Genomic DNA, 25,475 nt, shown 5'->3' with positions numbered 1-25,475 from the left:
CAAAAATCTGTGCTTCAGCTTTTATTATTATTATTATTCTCAAGCAATCTCTTCTGTATAATGCAAGTTTGCAACATGTTGCATGAAGATTCTATAGCAGTACCTGTGTAGCAATACTGTACTAAAAACTGTTCAAAAATAGTTCAAAACTATTTCCTAAAAAATGAATGTTAGAATGATGATGGTTTAGAAATTAAGTGGTTTTCAGCTGTAATGATTAAGTAAAAAGAAAAGAAAGGTTGAAAATTAAATGAAAACTAAGGGAGAGGATTTGCTGAATTAATAATTAGAAACTGGAATACAAAAAGGGGAGGTACGAGGAGGTCGGGGAAGTAAGTTATAAGAAAATAAGGAAATGGAATTTTACTTGTTTTTAAACTGTTTTTAGTTTTGTATTTTTTTCTTTTTTATATATTTGATATGTCTTTTTTGTGTTTTATTTTTTCTGTATAAGTTTCTGAAATGTTAATAAATATCTTTTTTTAAAAAAACAAAACTATTTCCTAAAAAACACTAAAAAGAGAAATACATTTTTGGATGATGGGGTGAAATTTTTATTAGGAACATGTAATTTATTACTGACTTAAAAGATGGCATATCTAAAGTTTCTAAAATCCCATTATTTGAAGAACCTAGTTATTTCACTAAAATATTTGTTCTTTATTTCTGCATCTCTGCATGAGACAGAAGTGACATACCTAGAGCGTGTTTAATCAACTTCTATGCAAACATTGCAAATAGTTCCAAATGATGGTTTACTAAAGCTTCCATAATTCTCTTTAAACTTAAACTCACAGAGCAAATTAGATGAGGATTTTAGATCTAAGAAGACCAGAACTGTTAAAGAGGAGAAACCTGGAACCATTTGTAAGGCAGAGTACACATGTGTGTGCATACACCTGAACCACGAGAAAATATGGGTAGATGATAATTGAGGATAAGACTTTCACTTCAAGTCTTATCCTCAATTATCAGCCTTGGAAGATTCAAGAAATAAATTTCTTCTCCTGTTATGATGGAAGGTGGCTTATGTCCTAAGCAATAAAAAGCTTGTGGGGCCTAGAAAATGTAATGTGTTGAAATAAATGTTACTGGCACTCTTGCTGCATAACTTTTCAATGATGACATGGATGCGTGACCCAAAGCAGCATGCTGCCATCGAAGTGAGAAGTCCAGCCATTCAATTCCCTAACTTCATTAAGCAGCTACTTGGTAGGTCCTGAATTGCTCATCTTGAAGGCCAACATTTGCTCTGGTGATCTGCGTGTCTTAAACAAACATACTCCAGCCCTTCTGCAGAAAGGAATGCTGCAATTATTTGCTATAAATAAATTGGCTCAGGAAAAACAACAACACAGCGCGAGAGCAACTAGTCAAAATGAGAAGTATCAAATTCTTTCTCTTATCAAAAGGAGCATTGTTCCATGCCTCCACAAGATGACTCTTTTCAATATTTCTTTTGTTTTTGCTTTGCTTTGAAACTAGTTTCTCAGCTTAATCTAAATGCTTGTACATTTAGCCCTAGGGGTACTGCAACACAGCAAAGGGGAGGAGCAGTATGAACCCCACTCCCACCAACCCAACAGAGAGCAACATCCCGTGTAAATTAGGTCTGGAGTCTATTTCCATGAGGAGGAGGAGCTGGCATTGGTTCTCTACCATGTCAGTTTAGTAACCCCATGGCTGACTATATGTACTAGAGGGGAAAGAATGCAATCATACAATGGCTCCCTATCAATAGAGTTGCAGCTCCTCTGCAGGTATCAATAGGCAAAGCTCTACTGATATCTGTCTTGTGTGTTCTCTTGAGTGATAGCTCCATTGGCTTATGTACTCACAGCCAGATAAATCTCTGGTGTTGCATTAAACTCTCAGGAGGGGAAATTTCATGTGAGAAACCATCCTGAAAGCACAGGCACTTTAAAAAGGCACATGTACAATGTACAAAGCTTCTTGAAGCAGCATTTGACAGAGGGGTTGAAAGAACTACAGCAATCACCATACATCACAGAAGAGAAGAAAGGCTATCTGTTTAATTTCAGTTAAGTGGAACTAAGAAAACCAGAATCAAGCTAACCTGACAAGTATTAAATACCTGGGATCTGTAAAACAATACACCTAAGACGTTAAAATGTTTAATTTGAGATGAAATTGGTTTCAAAACGACATGCAGTGGTACCTCGGGTTAAGTACTTAATTCGTTCCGGAGGTCCATTCTTAACCTGAAGAACCACTTTAGCTAATGGGGCCTCCTGCTGCTGCCGCACTGCCGGAGCACAATTTCTGTTCTGATCCTGAAGCAAAGTTCTTAACCTGAGGTACTATTTCTGGGTTAGTCTGTACTTAACCCGAGGTACCACTGTACTGGTTTGTTGAAGAGGTGTTCATTCTGCTTTTATATGGCACCATATTCAGTGTTGCAACTAGAGGGTATAAAACATTTTAAACAGGAAAATGCACCCAGTTCTTTGTTACCTTTATCTGAAGAACAGGTGGCCAATTGGTACAGGCCCTAATCCAACTGCATATAAGAAGATTACACCCAAGTCAGACAAGTACTCCAGTCTCCATAAACCATGAGCCTCAGAACTAGGCAATCTTCTCATGCTCACCAGCTTCTATTAAGACAAAGATCCTTGGGATGTCCAAATCAGGGTACTGTGGCTTAATGTCAGTTAACAAATAAGCCATATCTCATGCAGTTTGTAGAAGCAACATCTTAACTGAAAATGGCAGCGTTCTGGGAAGAGTCTCTTGTCATAAACATTGTTCCTAAGAAATAAGTCAAATGTCTTAACTTCCAAGTAACTGTGCTCAGGATCATAGCACAAATTTGACTCGGAATGGTTCAGTTCTCTGCTTTCAGTCCTCCCTTCACTTCGCCATTAGCACCAGCAAGTCTTCACTTCAATTTTGGCCATCTGGAACTGACTTCCTATTGCTTCCCCAAATCAGTTCCCATCTCCTTGCAAATCAGAACTGAAACATGTTTTGTTCTCTAGCCACAGGTCTCAAATGTTTATGCTTTCTCTAATGCATATTCACTTTAATGTTGAAAAGGGATCTACATTTGTATAAGAAAGCTAAAGCACAAGACTGTTTTGTTTTTTTGAGGGGGGGGACTACTTTTCATAGGTATTACATTTTCACTTTTCTGAGGTATTAGTCTATTCAGATAGAAAACATACAGATATCTAATATGATGAAAGTTGACTTTGAAAAGATAAGTGACTCCTATTAAATCACACAACATTGCAATATGTTTTGAAGGCCACAATGAAATCCAGCTGGGAACCATGTGTAAAAAATAATAGTACACGCCTGCAGGGAAGGAAGTATGATATGGAATGATTAAGTTTAGGAAAATATATAATGTAGTATATCATTAAGGGAATAATCTGTATTACTTGTAATAAGCTACGGCAGAGGTTTCAAACTGTATTCCAGAGAACTCTGGAGTTGCTAGAAAACTGATCAAAGCCTCCTCAGTCAGAATATCAGTTAATAGTGGACCAGCGTCTCTGAACATCCATGTTCCTTCCTTCCACTATTGATTTTCCACTGCTTGCAATAGCCAAGCGAGAGTTTTTGGTGTAAGGCTGGTATTTTTATTTTTGTTTTAATTATACTGTCCAAGTGTCTTTAAAAGCTGCCTGATATGAGGAACAGTGAAACCTTTTCTCATCACTCTTTGATGGTAAAAGCCTCTGCTACATTTCTGCATTAAAAGATATGGATTGATGAAGATAAGTTGAAGACCACTGAGCTTTCAAAAAAAAGTCCTCATAGAATTATAAGCAAATAATTATATAAGGAATAGTGGGAAATGCTGCAGGAACTGGAAACTCCATGAAGATCAATTAAAAGGGTTTAAGCCACACTAGGTGAAGAAGAACCAATCGGTGGCTCCCCACTCCCAGTGGATTTGGCCCTGGGTGCTATATTTAGCTATTCACAGAGTGACAGCCAACATTATGCCTTTAATAGGTTATGTTATATTCTGGATTATGTTATGTTTTATAGATTATGTCTGAATAGGATGAGAGTGTTGGAGATACGTGCAAATGTGTATGTGAACCCAGTCTTTGGGTGTTTGATTTTCGTTGTTGTGTATACTGTGTATATACGGACAATGACAATAAATTTATCTTGAATCTTGAATCTTGAATTAGCAATACTCAGAGTAAACGCATAGAAATCAATAGGCTTAAATTACTGAAATCCAGAAATTTATAGAGCCAGGCTCCATTTCCACAGATGGGAGCAGGCCCATCCCAGAGGAGCACACATTTGCAACTCCATCATTCTCACAGAGCAAGCAGGTCTTGTGAGTGAATACATCACACCTTCCCTTTAAGCTGGTAGACAGGGCATGGTAACTATTTGGAGAACTTTGTTGCTTCCATCCAGTTCTGAATGTCTTGCAGGATTCCTGAACTCCTGAATTATGACTCCTGAATGTTTTGTCTGCCTCAGTAAAGTCCTGTTTTTTACTAACATGCAAAGAGCCCGTGTGTGTGTGTGTGTGTGTGTGTGTGTGTGTGAGAGAGAGAGAGAGAGAGAGAGAGAGAGAGAGAGAGAGAGAGAGAGAGAGAGAGAGAGAGAGAGTTGGGCATGAAATAGGATATAGGGAAAGAGTCTCATGTGAAGTTGCCCCCATGATTTAACAATTCATGGAATTATTGTAATGAGTTTGAACCAGGGATGGCCCGAGATGTTTGACTCTGCCACTGTACGTAAAATGGCCCGGCCTGCTGCTGCAGTTGCAGTACTGTTAGTTGCTCTGGGAGGCCTTTACAGTGGTACTTCGGGTTAAGTACTTAATTTGTTCTGGAGGTCCATTCTTAACCTGAAACTGTTTTTAACCTGAAGCACCACTTTAGCTAATGGGGCCTCTTGCTGCTGCCGCACCGCCGAAGCACGATTTCTGTTCCCATCCTGAAGCAAAGTTCTTAACCCGAGGTACTATTTCTGGGTTAGCGGAGTGTGTAACCTGAAACGTATGTAACCTGAAGCATATGTAACCCGAGGTACCACTGTACAGAGGAAAACAAAATAACAGAAACAACAGTAAATAAAATAACGTTTGGAGGAGGGAGTTATCTGGTAGAGAGACAAATGTGGCTACAGTGAACTAGAACAGCTTCACAAGAGTTTGTAAGCTGATTCCAAATGCATGTGAAATTCATGACAAGCCAAACTTGCTTCCATTTTTTTGACTACTGAAATGTACAATACTAGTAACTTTGCTTACAGCAGAAAATATTGAGTGTAAAGCTGCCACCGGTTTAAAAGCACTGAGTTTCTTTAAAAAGCACTGGACAAAATGACATCTCCCAATGTCAAACACCCATCAACTGTTCATATATTCACTACTTTTCAATGTCTCATTCAGGTGTCTCAGATGTAGAGTGTATTAAATCTCTAGAACCTCATTTTAAATGCTGCACTTTGAAAGTGTATGTTTATGCTGAAGGGTGCACTGTGTATTTACATTTTTGAAACAGATGTTTGCAGATGCAATAAACGTACCCATAGAGAACTGTATCATACCATTCTACAGCCTCCAATTTATATAGAGAAGAGCACAACAATAACAACAAAGCTTGGGTAAATAAACGGCACCTTTCAACACAATCTTAGTCTGGGCGTCCTGTTGGCAAGAGTGTTAATTAGATAGAATTTTGTGCCAGGAACCTTTACTAGCTGCTAGGAATGTCTACATGAGAAACTGTAGCAGAAGTTACAATTTGCACCTGTGCTTGTTTTTCCTTTCAAAGCAGTGGTTAAGACTTTATTTTATTTTGCCGTGAAAGGTATTTGTGTCCTTTAGCTAAACAGCGCAGCACTACATTACAAAGCTCCAACAGAAGTATTTTCTTTGAGTTTGTTTGGAGCCGTGATTTAGCACCTTGATGCAATAAAACTCGATTAAATACTGTGATTTAGTTCCATCACTTTTCTTGGACTGCAGAGTATCCTAAGGTTACAAGCTGAGGAAAATTCAAACTGTTATTAAAAAAAAAAAAACCCACACATACACCCCCCCCCAAAAAAAACTGTCTATGAAGTGATGACAAATTACAGACTACAGGTGTTAGATTACATTTTGACTTCAGGCAGGTTTAATATACCTTGGCTTCCTTTTACAATTGCTCACAGCATGTACAGTTATGGACAGGGGAGTTTAAAAAAAATAGTACTCAATAAATGAAGACCATGTCAAAAGAAATCAATATGAGCGTGCAAAATGGTAGGAAGTCTGACATGGATATATATATGTTCACTTTCATCTAGCTTCCTTTAATATTGTAACCAAAATGCTACTGGCATTTTTCATGTATTGCCTTTTTTAAAAGGGTTTAATAATTGCTTCATGAAGTAAACACTGGTATCACAGATAATTGAACTACCAAGGTGTGATATACATTGAACTTAATTTCATCAAGGCTGAAATATCTCTTTTGAGTCTTTTTTTAAAAAATGACATTTATCTGAAAATGTTCCTATTTTTCTGAGGATTTTAGCAAGGAACAGGATTATTATTTTTCTGAGAATTTTAATAAGGAACAGTATTAAATGTATCTGCATGACTTTTAGGCACTAAATTGGTTTTTCTGAGAGCACTAGCTAAATGACCATAATAAATGAATTAAAAAGCATTGCAAAGAATGGGAGGCTGAAGGAGAAAGGTCTTAGCTCAGTGGCAGAGCACATCCTTTGCATGGAGATGGTTCCAAGTCCCCAGCATTTCCAGTTCAATGGCCACACAGCAGATAATGATAGACAGGCTGAGATTTTGGAGCCACTGTCAGTCAAATCTTATAACTTGCTGGAATTCCTGTCCACTCAATGTTAGACAGGTGCTATCTCTGTTGTCCTCGAAAACAAACCTCTGTTGTCCTTGAAAAACAAACCTCTTGAGATCTGTTCCAATGTATTTATATCATACACACACACATTGAAATATGTATTGAAAAGGGTAACAAGAGTAGACAACACCGCTCCAGTGAATACATGGTTTGACTTGGTATAAGGCGGCTTCATATGTCCAGAAAGAAAATAAAAGCGAATCAGTTAAGATACTACTACAGGAAACTACTGATTTTCGATTTCACTATATTCAGACTAAACGTGACTAATTTCTGCCATTTTCTAATGAAGGTATCACTTTCATCACTTCATTTTTCAAATGCATAAAGATAAACAAAACACAGGATGAGCAAAGATTATCTTCAGTTTATCTGCTTGATTGATTTCATTACGCGGCATTAAAATGTCTGCAAGATCAAAGTTCTGTCTTGTCTCTATCTATCTGCCTCGTTGTTTGTTACAATTAAGCAGTATGCTGAAGAACATAAGAAGAGCCTCCTGAATTCAGCCAATGTTCTCACAGTAGGCAACCTATTTGCAAACAGGATCTGAACCCAAGAGCACCCTTTTTTCCTGTGGCTTCCGGCAACAAGCAATCGGAAGCATGGCTGCCTCCAGAGAGGGAGAAAAATGTTTCTCTATCCAATTCTCCATGCCATGTATAATTTTATAAACTTCTATCCCATCACCTCTTACTTGCCTTTTCTCTCGTATCAAGCACTGCAACCTTTCTTCACAGGGTATCGCTCCATTCCCTTGATCATTTTGGTTGCCCTTTTCTGAACCTTGTATTTTCCTCCCATCATTTTTGTAAAACTATACAGTGGTACCTCGGGATACATATGCTTCAGGTTACATACGCTTCAGGTTACAGACTCCGCTAACCAAGAAATAGTACTTCGGGTTAAGAACTTTGCTTCAGGATGAGAACAGAAATTGTGCTCCGGCGGTGCGGCAGTGGGAGGCCCCATTAGCTAAAGTGGTGCTTCAGGTTAAGAACGGACCTCCGGAACGAATTAAGTACTTAATCCGAGGTACCACTGTAAAACATTTTTTAAAATAAATAAATGTCAAAATTGTGCAAGGGGTGCTGGTCACGGATTCCCCCAAGCTGCTCAATACACTTCTGGATATATAACATTTTAATCCTCCATGGCCAGGCTTGCTGGTAAAATCACCCTATATTCTTAGCGGACACACACATTGCAGTCTAAATGCTAGGAATATGCCATTTCTTTGCAACAGATGAGTGAGCTGATCTCCTCAACAGCTGAGTAACAACTATGCATTTGTTCCTCAATAAAGTGGAAGGCCATGACTTGAGCACATGTTCTCTTCGCTTGCGTTTATATAAACTGAGTTCTGAGTTATGGTTCTGAGTAATTTCACTATGACTCGTTCTTTATAAGAAGAAATGATGCTTAGAAAAATAGCACTAATATTTTATTAACACTAGCCTAGATTATATAGATGGTACGAAGGCACCATCTTCAAGCATGACTATTTCACATAAACCTAGAACAGGAACCAGAAAAAGGATACAAAGTGGCTCAGATGTTTATAGGAATCCCTGTTAAACCATGGTGTTAATCCTCAAACGTGGTTTGAACAAGCAAAAGGATTAGCATAGATCTTGGGTGGTTTACAGGTGTCAAGCATAAAGAATGTGTTGCATCTAACATCCATCCAAAAAAATCTGTTCTCTGGAGAAGCCCTAAGAAAAAAAATGGGTGTTCCTCACGTATCACAAAAACATATTCGTCCAAGTTAGAAGTGAGGGAGTGAACTTTAAATGAGACTGGCCTAGTTGAATCACTCAGTCTCATAAAGAAACCCACTTTGGAACTAGTACTAGTGACCGAAATATCTCTCTCTCTTTCTCTCTCTCTCTCTCTCTCTCTCTCTCTCTCTCTCTCTCTCTCACACACACACACACACACACACACACACGTTTGGGGGAAGGGAAGGAGAAGACTGATTGTAGATTTATTTCTTACAAATTTCCCCATGCAGCCTCCCTGCCCCAAGTGAGCAGATGGTTTAATGTTAGTCAGGGTCAGGAATTGCCCTTGTGGCTTCCTGCCTGCCTGCCTTTGTAGATTATCTAGATCATATTAAGATATGCAGCCCCCAAAATTAGAGAAGCTAAGTAGAGTACTTAAAACACTAGGCAGCCACAGACTTTGTTTCTTGTGCATGCTGAACGCATAACTTATGAATAGTTAGATCTGAACTAAACATAAAAATACTGGCTCTTGGACAACATATTTATGTTATCAAGCACTTCTTTGTCTACATGCAGCCACTTTCTGCCTCCTGTACTTAATCATTTCCCCATTCCTTCTCCTTTTCTGGGCCAAATGAGCCACTACACAAAATGCACATGAATCAACCACCATCCTTTCAATGTAGTTATTTGCCTGCCTCGTTTCTACTGATGCCAACAATTTGACAGAAAATAAGAATGTACACATATTCACACAGACTTTGCCTTGAGAGTCTCCCTATTTTGCATCTAAAATTCTGCTTGAAATGCTACCATAGATCAAATCACCGTATTTTTCGCCCCATGGGACGCACCAGCCCATAAGGCGCACCTAGTTTTTTTTTGGGGGGGGGGAATTATTTTTTCCCCAGGCGTAGAACAAGCAGCTCTCCGCGAACAGGCAGCTCCCACGCCTTGCGGAGAGCTGCACGAAGCTCGAAGCCTGGGGCGCGCTGAGCTCAGTGCACCCCAGGCTTCGGCATGCAGGCAACTTTCCGCAAGCCGTGGGAGCCCAGAACTGCACGAAGCCTGGAATGCGAGAGGGGTCGGTGCGCACCGATCCCTCTCGCTCTCCAGGCTTCAGCGAAAGCCTGCATTCGCCCCATAGGATGCACACACATTTTCCCTTCATTTTTGGAGGGGGGAAAAGTGTGTCCTACAGGGCGAAAAATACGGTAGGTTGTCTAACAAAATGTGGAGGGAAGTGGTCTGATATATTTGGGAATTTGTTTCATGCACCATTTGTGCATATAGCTAGAAACTTAAATTCAAACAATCATCTGGGCATTAAAATCGATATATGCACTGCCACCACATGCTTCTTTCTGGTCCATACTACTCTCCTTACGAATTCCAAGCCAGAGTGCCAGGAGAAGACACAACTGGCAGAATTATTCCCAATGCATTACCATAAAATAAGGTGTTTGTTGTACATGAGCATCAGATGGTCATTTATTTACTTGCAGGATGGTTTGCTATTTATATTTTCTTCCTACAACAAAACATAGCCCTGACCTTTCATTCTATATGCAGTCTTCTTAGTGCCTAGACTCAACAACTTTGTATTCCCTTAATTCCTTGGACCATATCCTCAGTATTTTTAATCCCCTCCCAACCCTGCAGGAAAGGCTTTGCATTGCAATTTAATTCACATACCTGCCTTTAGCACCCATTGTTTCTCAGCTCCTCGCTTTTCATTCCATTGCTTGCCTGCTTTGTCTTACTCCCTTGAATGATGTTGACTCTGCCTAGTCCCCTTGCCTGCCCAGTAGTCCTGTTTCAGCTCCCCTTTCCAGCATAAATCCTCTCCAGTCTTAGGTCATTTGTGGCTTTTTCCATCTACCTTTTTAGCAAGTCTCAATACCTGACAAATAACAGCAGGCACTGAAAAAGGCTATAGGTGTGCAACATTTTCAAAGCTTGTGAAATTATTGTGCTATATGTATTTCACGACTATGAATCAAAGCACCAAACTCTACTCTCTCACATCTCAGCAAAGTATTAAATTCCCTGCTGATTCTTCTAGGTCTAAACTAAGGAAAGTATTTTACTAAAGGAAATCTCCGAGGTCAACTAGCAATTAACTGAAAGGTTCTGATTGAATATACTATTGACTGCTCTCACATCAGGCAGCTTCCTGTTTATTATACCTTATGGGCTGACTAGGTGCCAAGACATTAAGCTGTCAATAATGTATTAATAGTGAACTATCCCCCTCCCCCCATTTGCCCAACAAATCCTCACATATTAAGGCCCATGATGAAATGATGAAAATCCTCACAATTAATGTAAATTAGTTCTTTGGGTTATTAAAACATGGAAAAAATAACGAACAATGTGAAACACTTCAGAAATTGAAATGCACAGACCAAATGACCTGATTGGGACTATTTCCTAAAATCTTTGTATAATTTACATAAAGCATAAATTTACTTTAGATATCTGTCCTAATTTAGTATGCCGATTAATAATTCACCTTGCTCAACAGACGATGTATGGTATTGTGATTGTTTTCCTTTAAAATATGTCATGGATTTCCAAAAATGATATCCAGCACCTTTGATAACTTATTCAGAATACACCTAAACTGAACATACTGAACATTGTGTGCAATATACCTAACATACCACGTAAAATGTCATAACTGCTGGTATATGAATGCTGCCAGCAGTCCTCAAGATCACAAATCATTGCACATGGACATTTTTAATTCACAAACAAGTAGGTCTTACTTATAATAATTTCTGTCAAGCTGACAGTTTCCCTTCTGGTGTATTGGGTGCATGAAGAGCAATCATATGTTTAAGATGTTCATAGGGAATTTGAACTCATAATAGTTTTTTCCCCAAAGCAGAGAACAACAGGTTGTGCAAACACTTCTTATATCATAACTGTGTGTTTAGTGAGCTGATGCGTCAGTTAGTAAACTAGTGCTGCCACATAAATTGCCACTGTCCTGTGCTGCAGATTCTTCACTGAAGAGACATTATTGCCATCCAACTGCTCTTGGCTCCACCACGTTAGCTCAATCCAGCTTTTTGAACAGTTAGGGAAGGCTGGGATTTTTTTTATGACAAGTGGGATGAAGCTACATAGATTGCGCCACTTCAGGTTATCCTGAATAACTCTGCCATACTTGCTACACCTGCTTCCATTTCTACCACTACAATGAAAAGTCTCTTTGGATTCAGGCTATCAATAAACCCATAAATAAGTTAATAAACCTCCCTTTCTCTGTTAGCTCTTTTAGTGTGACAAAGGTTTGTGTAAGTCAAACACTTGCATACATCATCATCATCATTTAAATTTGTATACCACCCTTTATCACAGGGTGGTTCACAACATAAAAATACAAAATGAGAACATAAAATACATAATAAAACAAAAACAAGCCAATAACCCCCTCCCACAAACACATTTAAATGGCCATAGAATGTTAATCAGCCCTGGTTACAGAGAAATGTTTTCATCTGTCGCCTAAAGATATGTAACTAAGGTGAGCTTCTGCGAGAAGACACAAGTGGGAAGCCATCACAGAAAAGGCCTGTTCTTGCGTTGCCACCCTGACATCTCATGGAGGAGGCACACAGAGATGGGCCTCAGATGATGACTGCAGAGTTTGGGTCAGTGCATGTGGGGAGAGGCAGTCCTTGAGGTATTGCAGTCCTGAACCATTTGTAGCTTTATTGGTCAAAAGCAGCACTTTGAATTGGGTCCGGAAACTAACTGACAGCTAGTGCAGTCAGGCCAGAAAATCACCCAAAGCCATCAGTAGACCCTTTGGATCAAATAGCCTCCAAGGGTGGACCATTCCAATAGGTCCTCTGCCTCTGAGGTGGGGAAAAGGCACTGAAAGCTTAAATCTCAGCAGGAAGTGATCTGACCGTGACAAGGAACGGATGTCAATATCCCTCACTTTCAGATCACCCTCTTCCTGCCCAGTAGAGAAAATAAGGTCCAGAGTGTGGCCTGCCACTTGAATTGGGCTGGTGACATGCTGGGACAGCCCCATGGTCATCACAGCAGCCATGAAGTGCTGAGCCACCCTAGAGCAAGCTGCCTCGGCATGGATGCTGAAGTCCCTCAAAACAAGCAGGCTAGGAGTCCTCAATACTGCCTCCAAGACAAGCTGTCAGCTCAGGCAGGGAGACTGCTGGGCAGCATGGTGGATGGTAAACCAGCAGAATCCCTAATCTGTCCCGTTTGCCCAATGCCAGGAGCACACTCTTTATCACTTTCACAAATAAAAAGTTTGTCTGATTTTTCATTTCTCCTACCAACATCAAGCAGACACTAAGTTAAATTTAATTAACGATTTACAACAAACAGTGAGAAATTATTTAGAGAGGACTTCAAGTCCTTAGCATTCAAGTGTCTAAAAAAAGTATTATATAAAGAAAACTTTTAATGAATTGAATAGAGAAAAGCACTTTAATTAAATGCTGTCAAAGAGGATTGTATTAATGACTGCACACAGAGGAATTTAAAGCAAGCCAAGTATATTTAGCAAATAGGAACTGGGCTTTAGAAGGCTGTAACTATTTATGCTTCCAGAACTGCAATGCATCTAGATCACGGTGCCAAGTGAAACCAGTTATGTTATTAGATATGATTTTATTTATTGAGGACTATTAAAATTTCAAATGTGACAGGGAAAACATTTTTCACTTTCAAAATGAAACAAAATTATTTCCGCTTGTAGGAGGGAAAATAAATAATAAATAGTAATAATTACTTAGCACTTAACTGCTGGTGGGCTGTCTATACACATATTTAAAAGGCGGTGTGGGAATTTCTCCACGTCTCTTCATAGTGCTATGCAATCCACTGCATTTCTTCTCAGAAGTACACCCCACTGAATTCAGCGTGACTTATGCCCAATGTGTACAGGACTGCAGCATTATAAAAAGGTAAAGGGACCCCTCACCATTAGGTCCAGTCGTGACCGACTCTGGGGTTGCGGTGCTCATCTCGCTTTATTGGCCAAGGAAGCCAGCGTACAGCTTCCGGGTCATGTGGCCAGCATGACTAAGCCGCTTCTGGCGAACCACAGCAGCACACGGAAACGCCATTTACCTTCTGCCGGAGCGGTATCTATTTATCTACTTGCACTTTGACATGCTTTCAAACTGCTAGGTTGGCAGGAGCTGGGACCGAGCAATGGGAGCTCACCCCGTCGCAGGGATTCGAACCGCCGACCTTCTGATCAGCAAGCCCTAGGCTCTGTGGTTTAACCCACAGCGCCACCCGCGTCCCAATAATGCGTCAGCATTATAGAGCAATCCTAAAGTCATAAGAAGGTTTATTCTGGTACGTCCACTGAAAGTTCAGCAGCTGTGGATGGTGTTCTGCCACTGAAGGGGTGGATCACCTTCTCAGGGATCTAAGCCCCCTTCCCCCCCCCAATATACTCCCAAAAAGACTCTTTTAGCTGAGGTTGGCATAATCATTTTCCTCCACAGGAACACAGGAAGCTGCCCTACAGTGGTTGGTCCATCTAACTCAGTATTGTCTACACGGACTGGCAGCTGCTCTCCATGGTGCAGGCAGGGAACTCTCCCAGCTCTACCTGGAGATGCCAGGGATTGGTCTTGAGATCTTCTGCATGCAAAGTGGATGCTTCACCACTGAGCTGTGCCCCACTGGAGTCAATAGTAAGGGAACACCTGATGACACACTCTACTTTGGATATTATTTGTGTGCAGTCGGATACAGGGAGAAGCGATTCTTGAGATATGTTGGCCATAGGCCCTTTAGGGATTTTAAAATTGAAACTAGCACTTTGAACTGGGCCTAGAACTGACAGTAATAAAATTCCACAAATATAAATAAGCCTTTCCAGCATGCTTATCAGATTATTACCGTATTTTTCACTCTACAGGACACACTTTTTCCCCTCCAAAAATTAAGGGGAAATGTGTGTGCGTCTTATGGGGCGAATGCAGGCTCCTTGGCTTCAGCAATAGCAACGCTCCCTCTGCGCTCCGGAGGCTTTGCGTTGCTTTCACTGAAGCCTGGAGAGCGAGAAGGGTCGGTGTGCACCAACCCCTCTCGCTCTCCAGGCTTCAAGGATAGCCACCTGAAGCAGGAGTTCCCGCTGTGCTCCAAAGGCTTGGGGATATCCGCCTGAAGCCTCTGGAGCGCAGCAGGAGCTCCCGCTGTGCTCCAGAGGCTTCGGGTTGCCTTCACTGAAGCCTGGAGAGCGAGATGAGTCGGTGCACACCGATCCCTCTTGCTCTCCAGGCTTCGCTTCACTGGAGAGGCGCTGCACAGTTTTTCCTCTCTGCGCAGCGCCCCTTCAGTGAAGCGGGAGGAGAAATGGAAGGGGCTCCGTTTCTCCTGCCACTTCGTTGAAGGGGCGCTGAGCAGAGAGGGGGATTTTTTTTTTCCTGTTCTCCCTCTCTAAAACAAGGTGCATCCTATGGTTGGGTGCGCCCTATAGAGCGAAATACACGGTAATAGCCAAGCAGCTACTATACTTCAGTCAACCCATTCTACTAACTAGGAACACAGATTCTATATAGAATAGATTCGACATGTTTTATGTTTTTAGATATGCTGTAAGCTGCCCAGAGTGGCTGGGGAAATCCAGCCAGATGGGCGAGGTATAAATAATAAAATCACCATCATCATCATACAGTGCCTTTCAACCAAATGGTTGATCTGGCCCAGAAAACTTACTACTTTGTTCCTTCTACTGTGCTCAATACTTTCTGCCCTCATCCCAGAAACTGTGTCCAACAGATGTTTACTCCATTTTGTTGTAAGAGCAGATCCATGTAACCCAAAGACAGCAGCTCAATCTGTATTTTTGCATTGTGCTAAGGAGCATAACAAAAATCATGCACAATTTTTGGTGTTAGTTTTCTGACTTACTGATCTTGTTTCTATTCCTATGGAAGATTCTGCTCAATTAATATCCAGTTATTAGAGTATATGATCTGACCTGGACTGCTTCAGATCTGGCATTTCTTTCTCTAGAAATTAGTTTCTATGTTGTTTGGAAATTGAAACTGCTGAAAATGCAATTGCCCAAGTAAGCTGCAAATAGCATATTATTACAGCACTGGAAAGTTTGCACTCGTTACCAGTACATTTCTCAAGCATAAAAATAAGGTGCTGGGTTTGTCCTTTAAAGTCTTAAATAGCTTGGGATCAGCACGTTAAAGAGGGATCTTAAAGAATTCTCTGTGAGTTTTGTTGAGGAGGCACGAGTTCAAAACTGGCAAAACAATCTGAGATACTTTTCCAATAATTAATTAAGTATAATACATAACTAAGGAAGTTTCTCCTCTTCCCAATGTAAGTTATAGTACGATTATAATGGAAGTTGCAAACGTAAGTCTTAATAAAAATCTGAAGCAAGTTCTAGCCACATTAGGCATGAATGTTAAACAAAAACAGCTGAAATGGCGTGATAGGTAGGTTTGGCTTCAACAGTAAAATTTCAGTGGCTTTCCACTGCAATTGTAATAACTATCTATCATAAGAAACTCTACTGGATATTTTAGATTCAAATATAAAAGGCCTCATTGCCTGTTGTGTGTAGCTTATTGGTTTTATCAAAGTGCGTGCAAAGCTTTAGGAACTAGGGTTCTAAGCTTCTATAAACTGTCATGAAACATCCAAATAGAGCTTATTAAAAAGTAAAGTGGTCAAACATTCATTAAAACTAAAACCACAGTGCACAGCCATACATTTCTCCAGGTGGTGAGGCATCAGTTTTCAAAAAGATGACAACTCAGAAGGCAACTATTTCACTTCAAGCATTTGACTTAATTTTACACACTTTCATTAAAATAGCTTTATTTTTTGAGGCCTCAAATGCCCTCTCTCAAAAGCTTTAAGATGGACCATTCAATTAAGTGGCATTAAAACTGTAACCAATATTGACAATGTACTTTGGTTGCATATTACTAATCAAACAAAAATTTGGGGAGGCAAATGAATAACTTTTTAAAGGTAGGGGTCATGCTGGGCAAGTTGGAACTTACGACAGGACGATCCTTTGGGGGAAAGGATATTTATATCTCCCTAACCCTCAAGAATGAGTCATACATACTGGAAAATATTAGACAACATTAAACTGAATGTACTCTGCCTTTAATTAGAACTTAATCTGTTGCCTAGGCTTTTCCTCTAAGTTTTAACTATATAATAGTTTCCTGCATTGTACTTTTAAAAAGTATTTTACAATTCTAATACAAATGAACACATGCTGAGACTTCTGTAGCTTTCCAGGTCTAAAGAGCAAATGTTATTGTTTTTGTCTGTTTTATTGTTGCAACCTGCTCGTGTCTTTGGATGAATGGCAGGATAAAAGTTTTTAAAATAAATAAACTAAGTCATACTTAGGCACATTGAAATAAATGGATTTAAGTTACTTAAGTCCATTTCCTTAAGTGAGTCAGTTCTGATTATGACTAAGGTTGGTTATTACCAAGTAAAATAATATTTTCACCATAATGTTTTGCCCACCTGCCTTATGTGCTTTGTAGATTGGACATCTTACACACTGCTTTAAAATCGTAATTTGACTGAAAATAAGGACTGAGGATTATTTAAGCATTTTTCTCTATCCCTTTAATGCCATGAAGAAATTACAGAAAGTCTATGAAACTTAGATGAATAATCCTGATTTTAGGCACAACTTCTGCATATGTTTTTTTGCATGCAGCCCACCAGGGGAAGGTACATAAACTGGTGGAGGGGAAGTGGTCCAGCTGCTGTAACTGCTCCACAGTGTGTGGACCTGGGAATAGCTGCCTAGCCATTATGTTGGTGTCCATAGATATCCAGAGCTGTAGAAGTGACTGTAAGTGTTACCTTTCACAATAAATACTTAAATACTCTCCTTTGGCTGAGAAGCGCTCTTGATATGCACACTGTATAAAAATGCCTACCACCAAGAGCTACCATACCAGGAAATGTGAACCGTAAAGGCAATGTTCAGGTGTTCTTAATATCTTCAAATTAAAAAGCGTTTTAAAGTAGTTCGTTTTGAGAATTATTTTTACCTTATATCAGCATTAACAGAGTTAGGGATCACAGAACTTCTAGTGGCAAATTTTTGCTTCTGCAGCCTCAGCACTAAGACTGGCACTAAGACTAAGAGTCAGCAACAGGTTAAAGCAACTTCACCAGTCTCAGTGCTGGAACTGGTAAAGTTAATGCCCTATCTCCATTGTCTTAGTATTCAATTGAGTGGGGATTAGAGCTGTTAATCATGGTAGAGGAAAGGGTGTGTTGCTCCTTCTCAGTGATAGTATTCATCCCTTTAGATAGATGATCTCAATTAAGAAAGTTCTAAGAAGCCTGAAGGAGGGGTGCGGGTGGCGCTGTGGTCTAAACCACTGAGCCTAGGACTTGCTGATCAGAAGGTTGGCGGTTCAAATCCCCGCGACAGGGTGAGCTCCCATTGCTCAGTCCCAGCTCCTGCCCACCTAGCAGTTTGAAAGCACGTCAAAGTGCAAGTAGATAAATAGGTACTGCTCTGGTGGGATGGTAAACGGTGCTTCCGTGCGCCGCTCTGGTTCACCAGAAGCGGTTTAGTCATGCTGGCCATATGACCCAGAAGCTTTCTGCGGACAAACGCCAGCTCCCTCAGCTTATAGAGCGAGATGAGCTCACAACCCCAGAGTCATCCGCGTCTGGACCTAACGGTCAGGGGTACCTTTTCCTTTACCTTTAAGATGCTTGAAACCATGAAACACAAACGTTATTACATAATGAAAGACACAAAACATACATTGATTGCAATTGTTACTGTTATACTAACTTTATCATTTATTGTAGCAGTCTTCCTCCTTATCTTTGGCATTCATTATTCAACTTGAATTGTGATATCAATTAAAATAAAACAGCTACACATAGTTTCTAAAATTTGGATTACTGCAAGTATATGAAGAAAAGAAGGGAAAAGACAAAACATCTCTGCATATTAATAAGACATGTTGCTTAATGGACTTCTTTAACAGTACAGCAGTTACTGAAAACCCATGCATCCCAGTGACAGAACAATCTAAGCACAGCAACATTTGGGAAGAATTAATATTAGCTTGAACAAAGAAAATAGTTGGATTAAATGCATTTACTGTCACGTACAAACCCCAATGAGCATGAGTGTGATGACATCAATTTTGTGCATTTGATACTGGTTGTCACTGATTATTTCTGGTTAATTGTGTAATAGAGATTGTCACTGCCAAACCAATATCACGATTTAGCATCAGGTTAACAGAACGCAGGAGGCTTATCAGATAGGCACAACAATACCTTAAGTGCAGCATCCCCAAAACACAGATCGAATGTTTCAACTGTGTTGGAGAGTCTCCGGAGTTTTGCTATTTATAGCTGCCAGCTGGTTCCAGTTATTTTTCTTCATTTTTCATATTTTGATTGTAATAAATAATTAATTCAAGGCTTTGTAACTTGCTGACAAATACAAATGCATCACATTGCAATGCAGTGTAACGTGTCACTAGAAACTACACACACTATGCAGAAAAGTAATGTGCTTGAAGAGTTTCAAAAGTAGGCTAAATTATCAAGGTCAACCATTAAAAAAACACTAGTGCCAAAAGGCCACCTACATCGGTTACTAGAGCCTACTTTCAAGACTGGTAATTTTTATTTGAAATCAAATTTCTATTTAGTAGCCAGCTGTGATTAAATATGGGTTAAAGGAACAGACACCTTACCAACCCTTCCTTAAACGTATGAAAAACATAGAATTGAATTTAAAAAACATTTCTTTAAAGAGAAAAAGGAGGAGGAAGAGGAGGAAGACAAACTTCTTCACATCCCATCACGTACCCTGCTCCTACTGCATGGTGATTTCAAAACTTGGAAACTGAATTTGAAAATATAAAAGGGAGCAGTGCCACTTTCTCATCATTAGTCTAATGAATTGTGCCAGAAGAATACATTAAAAAGACACTGGACAGCGACCCAGGTACCAATGCAAAGACATAACTCTAAAATACTGTTGTCTCAAGCTAGGTCTCTTTGAAAGAGAACACAGGCTCATGAATACACAAACACACCTGCTTCTAACATCGCTATCTGGATCCCTAAGGCAATCCAGGAATCTTTTCCCTGAAAAAGACACTGGAAGTTTTGTGCTTCTAGATCTGGAAGATGCTGGAACCATTTGTTTTTTTTCATTCTTTTACTAGTTGACGTGGGACAAATAATCATTTTAAAATGGACAGTTAGAGCACTGACCTGCACAGGCTCAGGGGTAAGCTGGACTACATGCTGCATACGTTCACTGTGATGATGTCTGGATTCCTCTTCATAGATCACATCCCTCTCATGCTGTGGAAGATTCAGGAAGCGCCGGATGGTGCACAGATTTTCCCAAAGTGTACGGTTCTCTGGACTTGGATTTTCCTTCCAACGGAGCAGCTCACACAGCCAACCCTGCAGTGGAAAGTTAAAATAGCGGACGTTTTAAGTACTAGTAAACTGGTGAACGACATAATGGTTGAAGGGACTGCTTATTTTATTGTGCTGCTATGATTTATCACACGTGCCACTTCCAATACTTGCTACCTATTTAGCATAGCTCACATTATAGTGCTCAGAATCATTACAAACTGATTCACCAGTTTGGTAATTACCGGTATAATCCTGCTGCATAACATCTTCCAAGTTACCTAGTACATACATATCGTGCACTTGTGATATGTTTGCTAATGGCAAATTTTGACCTTTTTCTAATAGTTCAGGACGCTTCAAGTTTTGACCCAGATGGGAGCCCTTATTCTTGCTCTACTGGACAATAGAGGCAGCTTGTGGCACTTCCATGCATGTCTGATACTGAATCACCCAGTGTGAAATCTCATTCACACAAATCTTCCTTGTGCTAGATGAGGGAGAAAAAAAACATGATATATATTGACTACACCAGTTATGAGTGTGTCTGCATGCATCTGTGGTTTCATGGACTGATATGAGGGAACTTGGCACCCAGGCAGAATCCAAGAAGGGAGACTCATTGAGAGAAAGTCCTAAAACAATCAGAGAGGAAACCTGCATTCTATGCAGTACTGATCATTACCAGACAGACAGCTAAGGATGAACAACTTTGTCAATTTTGGTTTCTCATTTTATCATTTTCCAATCTAAAGTTCACTCCATTTCTGTATCAGTTTGTGATTTCGTATTCTTTATTTTTAAATGATATGCATTTATCCTAATAAACATCTCTGAATGTATTGCTGCCTGCAATATGCACTCTATTGTCGGATAACTGCATTGCAAATTTCATTAATGTACAAATTTCCAAGGAGAGGTGTGTTTTGCTTGCATATTGATTCAGGAAGGGCAAATTTGATGAATTTGTATTCAAAAGTGAACCAAACTAATTTCTCCTACTGCCCTGCAAACAGTTTGGAAAAGCACAAAGGAGAGACACAGGGAGAGTATGCCTGTGTTACGGTGAATAACTAGAAAAAAAGAAATAGACCTGGAAAGCAGTAGACCCTGCATTCAAAATCTTTAAAGAATTTAGGAAGTTGCCTGGAACTATGATTGCCAGGATATTTTGTAGAGTTTCTTGGGAACCCCTACATAGCTAAGTGAAGAAAAAGCTTAGAAGACACTGAAGCAGGCAATCTACTCCCACCTCTACCTCAGATTCACCTACTGTAATTTTTGATGGATTTACATGTATTTTATTGGGAAATCATGAACAGAACCTCCCTATAATAACCAACAGTTTGATTACTGCCTATGCCCTTATATGAGGTGTAGGGAGGGGTAGTACCTCTGGTGGAGGACACATCTGGCTCCTTTTGGGGTAGTTTGTCCACCTTTGGTCCCTACTCAGCACTCAGCTTTCACCTGTGGCTCTTAGAAACTGTCAGCATGAGACAGCGGCCACACCCTGGGAATGGCTTCGAGAGTAACTGATGGGTCTCAAACCCTCAGTGAGTTAGAGACTTCCTCTGCATGCGAAGACAGGCTTTGGTGGATTGAAAGGACGAGACCAACTAAGGGTCTAACAGTCAAGAAGGCAGTTCCTGCATATGCTATAGAGCAGGCATAGGCAAATTCAGCCCTCCAGATGTTTTGAGACTACAATTCCCATCATCCCTGACCACTGGTCCTGTTAGCTAGGGATCATGGGAGGTGTAGTCCCCAAACGTCTGGAGGGCCAAGTTTGCCTATGCCTGCTGTAGAGGGAAGTGAGGGGCAGGTGGGGTTCATCAATCTGGGAAGGTAGCCCATCTAAGAGAAGGAAAACTTTGATCCTAAACCTCCGCTGCCTTGTGGGATATCTTCAAGAGAAGAAAAGGCAAAGGAGTAGAGTCCCTAAGATGGTTGGATGGAACCTTGTATGCCTCTTTCCAGCAACTCCTTCAGCCAAGTTGGTGCCAAATGTATTGCTCTGTTTTCCTTTCGACCACTTCAGTGAGGTTGGAGGATATTGTTTTCTGCCCAGGACTTTCATACACACTGCCCAGGCATGTACCCCATCAAGGTCACTTTGGTGCTGCTAATGCAACGGTTTGACCCCATTGTCTCTCCAATACCATTATAAGAAATGATTAATGTAACCCATAGGGCAGAAAGACACTACTTGTTAATAGGTGACAAACTTTCTCACCTTTATCCACTTACGTGTATAGAGAAAGTGCAATTATATTGAATGGTTTTTTAAATACACAGAACATCTGTAAACTTTGATGCAAAAAAAAATCTTTGTTAACACCTGTAGGCAACCTTGCATAGCAATGACTGAATCATCCCTTTCTTGTGGCTTTATGAGAGTAAATTCAACATAATAATGAAGCAACATACAAAACATGCATTTCCTAACTTTCATTAAGTAAAATATTTCGACAGTTCTACAGCCCATCATCTCAAGTGATTGTCTGGATTGTCTAAACACTGAACTAACCATATCTCCATCCTGTTAAAATCCATGGGGCCTGAGCAATTTCAATGGGGTTGTGTCAATTTAATATTTCGAGCTGGATCTTGTTTTCTTAAGGTTAAATATGTCTTTTTTCAAAACTGTGTATGAAGGGACCTGACTAGAAAGGCTTTTCACAAGCCAAAAAAGGAATTGAAACATTTGGTGTAACAACCTGATGCAAGGTGCTATTAAAGAGACCTCATATGATATCACATCGTTGTTTGTCTAACTCTCCACTGTGTCTTCTGCCTTTACCCAAAAAAAAAGGAAAAGGGAAAGGAAAGGGGGGGGAGGCAAGATTTGATTATCTCCGCTGCATCAGCCAAGACAGCAACACCAGCTGTTCTCATTGTGCAGCCTCTTCCTCACGGCCTACATGTTAATAACCTGATCATTCCATTTTCTCCTTCAACTGCCGGCTGCAGCACAGCGAAGAGACAAAAACCCAGGCCCATCTGCAGCAGCTGTAGGCACTGAACTGTGAAGCCACTGGGGATTTATAAACTAATCTGTAACACAACACTGCCTTGTTTTTACAAGTGAGAGGCCACATTTGTGCAGACCCGATCTTTTCTTGCAATAAGCTGCGGGGGGGGGGGGTATGAAAAGGAGATATCTAATTATTTGCTTGGAATAAATATCTGCATTTGGTATTTTAGTTGGTATGTTGCTAACCATAGAATCAGCTGATGGCTGATTTTCTACCAATATTCTCTTGCCCACACCCCCAAATCCTGTGTACCTCTTTAATAACAATTTAAAACAAACAAACAAGAACAAAATTCTCGGCTCTAAAGTGTTTTCTCAGGGGTTCCGCAGTACGAAGGAAATAATTTTTGAAATGTAAAATAAACCATCTGTGGTGGGGGGAGAAGCTGCTATTTCTCCATCAATTTTACTGATCAGAGTAAGTCTCCAACTGCACACTTTCAGATGTTTAAAGCAGGTATGGTTAAAACATCCCAAGGGAAACTGTAAGAGAGACTTACAACCTTAAAGAAACTTTTTAAAGGGTAAGTAAAATCCCACACCTGTTCAAAGTCAACGTTCTGAGTGATCTAAACCCAAAGACCTACTGATCTGTCAGAGCAGGCAGTTATATTAAGAGAAGGCTCCATTTGAAAAGAGACCTGTGATAACTTACTGCTACCATTTTTGCTTGTGATCTTGGAATGCCTCACACAACAGTCAGCTGCATTTGATTGATAAGCACTGCTATAATCTGCACTCATTACAGTCACTTAGCCTGACACTATAGGCCTCATTATGGTCTATGTGCTCTCTGCCATTAGTCTTTAGGAAGCATAGTGCTCAATTTGCCAAGCAACTTGCAAGGTCTTGACCGTGGAGCTATTAAGGAGAAAACTAGACTGCAGTGTGACCATGTGTGCAGATATGAGCAAACCAAATTAATTTCTGGCAAGGGAAGCTACCAGGCAAAGATCCCATCCTTAGGACACCTGAGAACGTCTCAATTCCCCAGTGGACGTAAGCTAATGGCATGTTTAGCAGAGCTCAGTTCTGAAGGTGAATCACATTCCTGTTATTTAGGGAAATATTAATCCAGTTTCCCCAGAAACTCTTTGCTTGGCTGATCAGATTAAGGGATCTAGCCTCCTATGGCACACACACCACAGCAGGTCCCAAGAAATCTGTGATACTTCACAGCCTCAGACATATTGCACCATGTATACCCAGCTGCTACAATAATTAGCTTATGAATGTATCAGCTGGTTCTGCGATTTTTATAAATAATAACTAACCTACAGAGCAGAAAGATTTTCATGAGTCTAATATTAGCAAGAAATTGCTAAGCCTTCCTAACTCCGTAATGTCATTGTGCTAAATGCCCTCTTCATGCTTGCAATTTTATACTACTGGGCCTCCCTCTGATGCCATTTATAAATATTTATTTGGCATCAGCACTGGCAATTCATTTGTGTCAGTTTCTTTCACAACAGCTATTACTTGTTTTCTCTCTGTTTCACAGCCGACTTGTACACTTATCTACAACAAATCTTTTAGTCACTGTTGTCCTCGCCCTCCATCTATTTACCCAAACTGTCTTTCACTCATCCATCCAGGACTATATATTCAGCTCCACTGAACAACAGATTTTAGCTTTCAACATGGCTAATATTTGAGAGAACCCTATGCTACCACAAGTCCCATCTCATCAACATACACAATGCCCAAACAAACAGAAACCACCAGGTAAGAAAGTGTGTGCACTCTGCTGTTGTTGTTGTTTTCTATTTAAATAATCTTAGCGTGCCATCCAAGAAAGTTTTGCAGTACCAAGCAAAAAAAAAAAGTGTAAATGTCAAATAAAACAGTGACAGATGACAGTATTCTCTATTGAATAGCACCGTTGCTTCGTGCATGTTCGATGAGAACTCATGAATTATTAATAAATAAATCTCCCTTTTCTTTTTTTTCTTTTTGTTTAAACCCTCAAGTTGTGTGGAGGGGGGTTATTCAGGGAGGTGATAGCAGAGGGAGTCCATGTGTGTTTTTATTGAGCATTCCAAGAGAATTGCTTACATGCAAGGAAATGCTGATACAGTACAGAATTTCTCTGGAATGGAAGCATTCGTGTTGATTTTAGGCTTTTGGCTAATGTTCCTGGTGACATTGTTTTAGGAAAGACAGGTTGTGATTTGACGGCCCGATCCCCACTTGGTGGAATAAAGACATGTGGACACAGTGTATAAGGTTAATGGGCAAGAAAAGGCCACAACTTTATTGATTACACCATGTGAGAAGGTATTGGCTTAGGCATTGGACCACAGAAGATTTGACTCCACCCACTCGGAGAGGGATGAGTCTGAAGAGGGGTTAACCACCAGAAGGTGGAGCCTGTTGATGCTAATACAACTATAAACTCTCCCCTGATGTCACCAAGGGTCG

The 25,475-nt window shown here is 40.2% G+C and overlaps 1 protein-coding gene across 2 annotated transcripts in view; it reads right to left on the bottom strand.

Moving 5' to 3' along the window:
- Positions 1–25,475, bottom strand: part of SATB2 (SATB homeobox 2) — a 121,587-nt gene that overhangs the window by 1,813 nt on the left and 94,299 nt on the right. For both annotated transcript variants that reach the window (XM_081919612.1, XM_081919613.1), the window contains one exon: positions 19,865–20,062. In XM_081919612.1, coding sequence (XP_081775738.1) covers positions 19,865–20,062 — 198 coding nt within the window. The remainder of the gene's footprint in view (positions 1–19,864; positions 20,063–25,475) is intronic.

The sequence above is a fragment of the Podarcis melisellensis genome (assembly GCF_964234715.1).
Source record: "Podarcis melisellensis genome assembly, chromosome: 1".
NCBI classification, from domain to species: domain Eukaryota; kingdom Metazoa; phylum Chordata; class Lepidosauria; order Squamata; family Lacertidae; genus Podarcis; species Podarcis melisellensis.
This window is presented reverse-complemented; position numbering and strand designations above follow the sequence as displayed.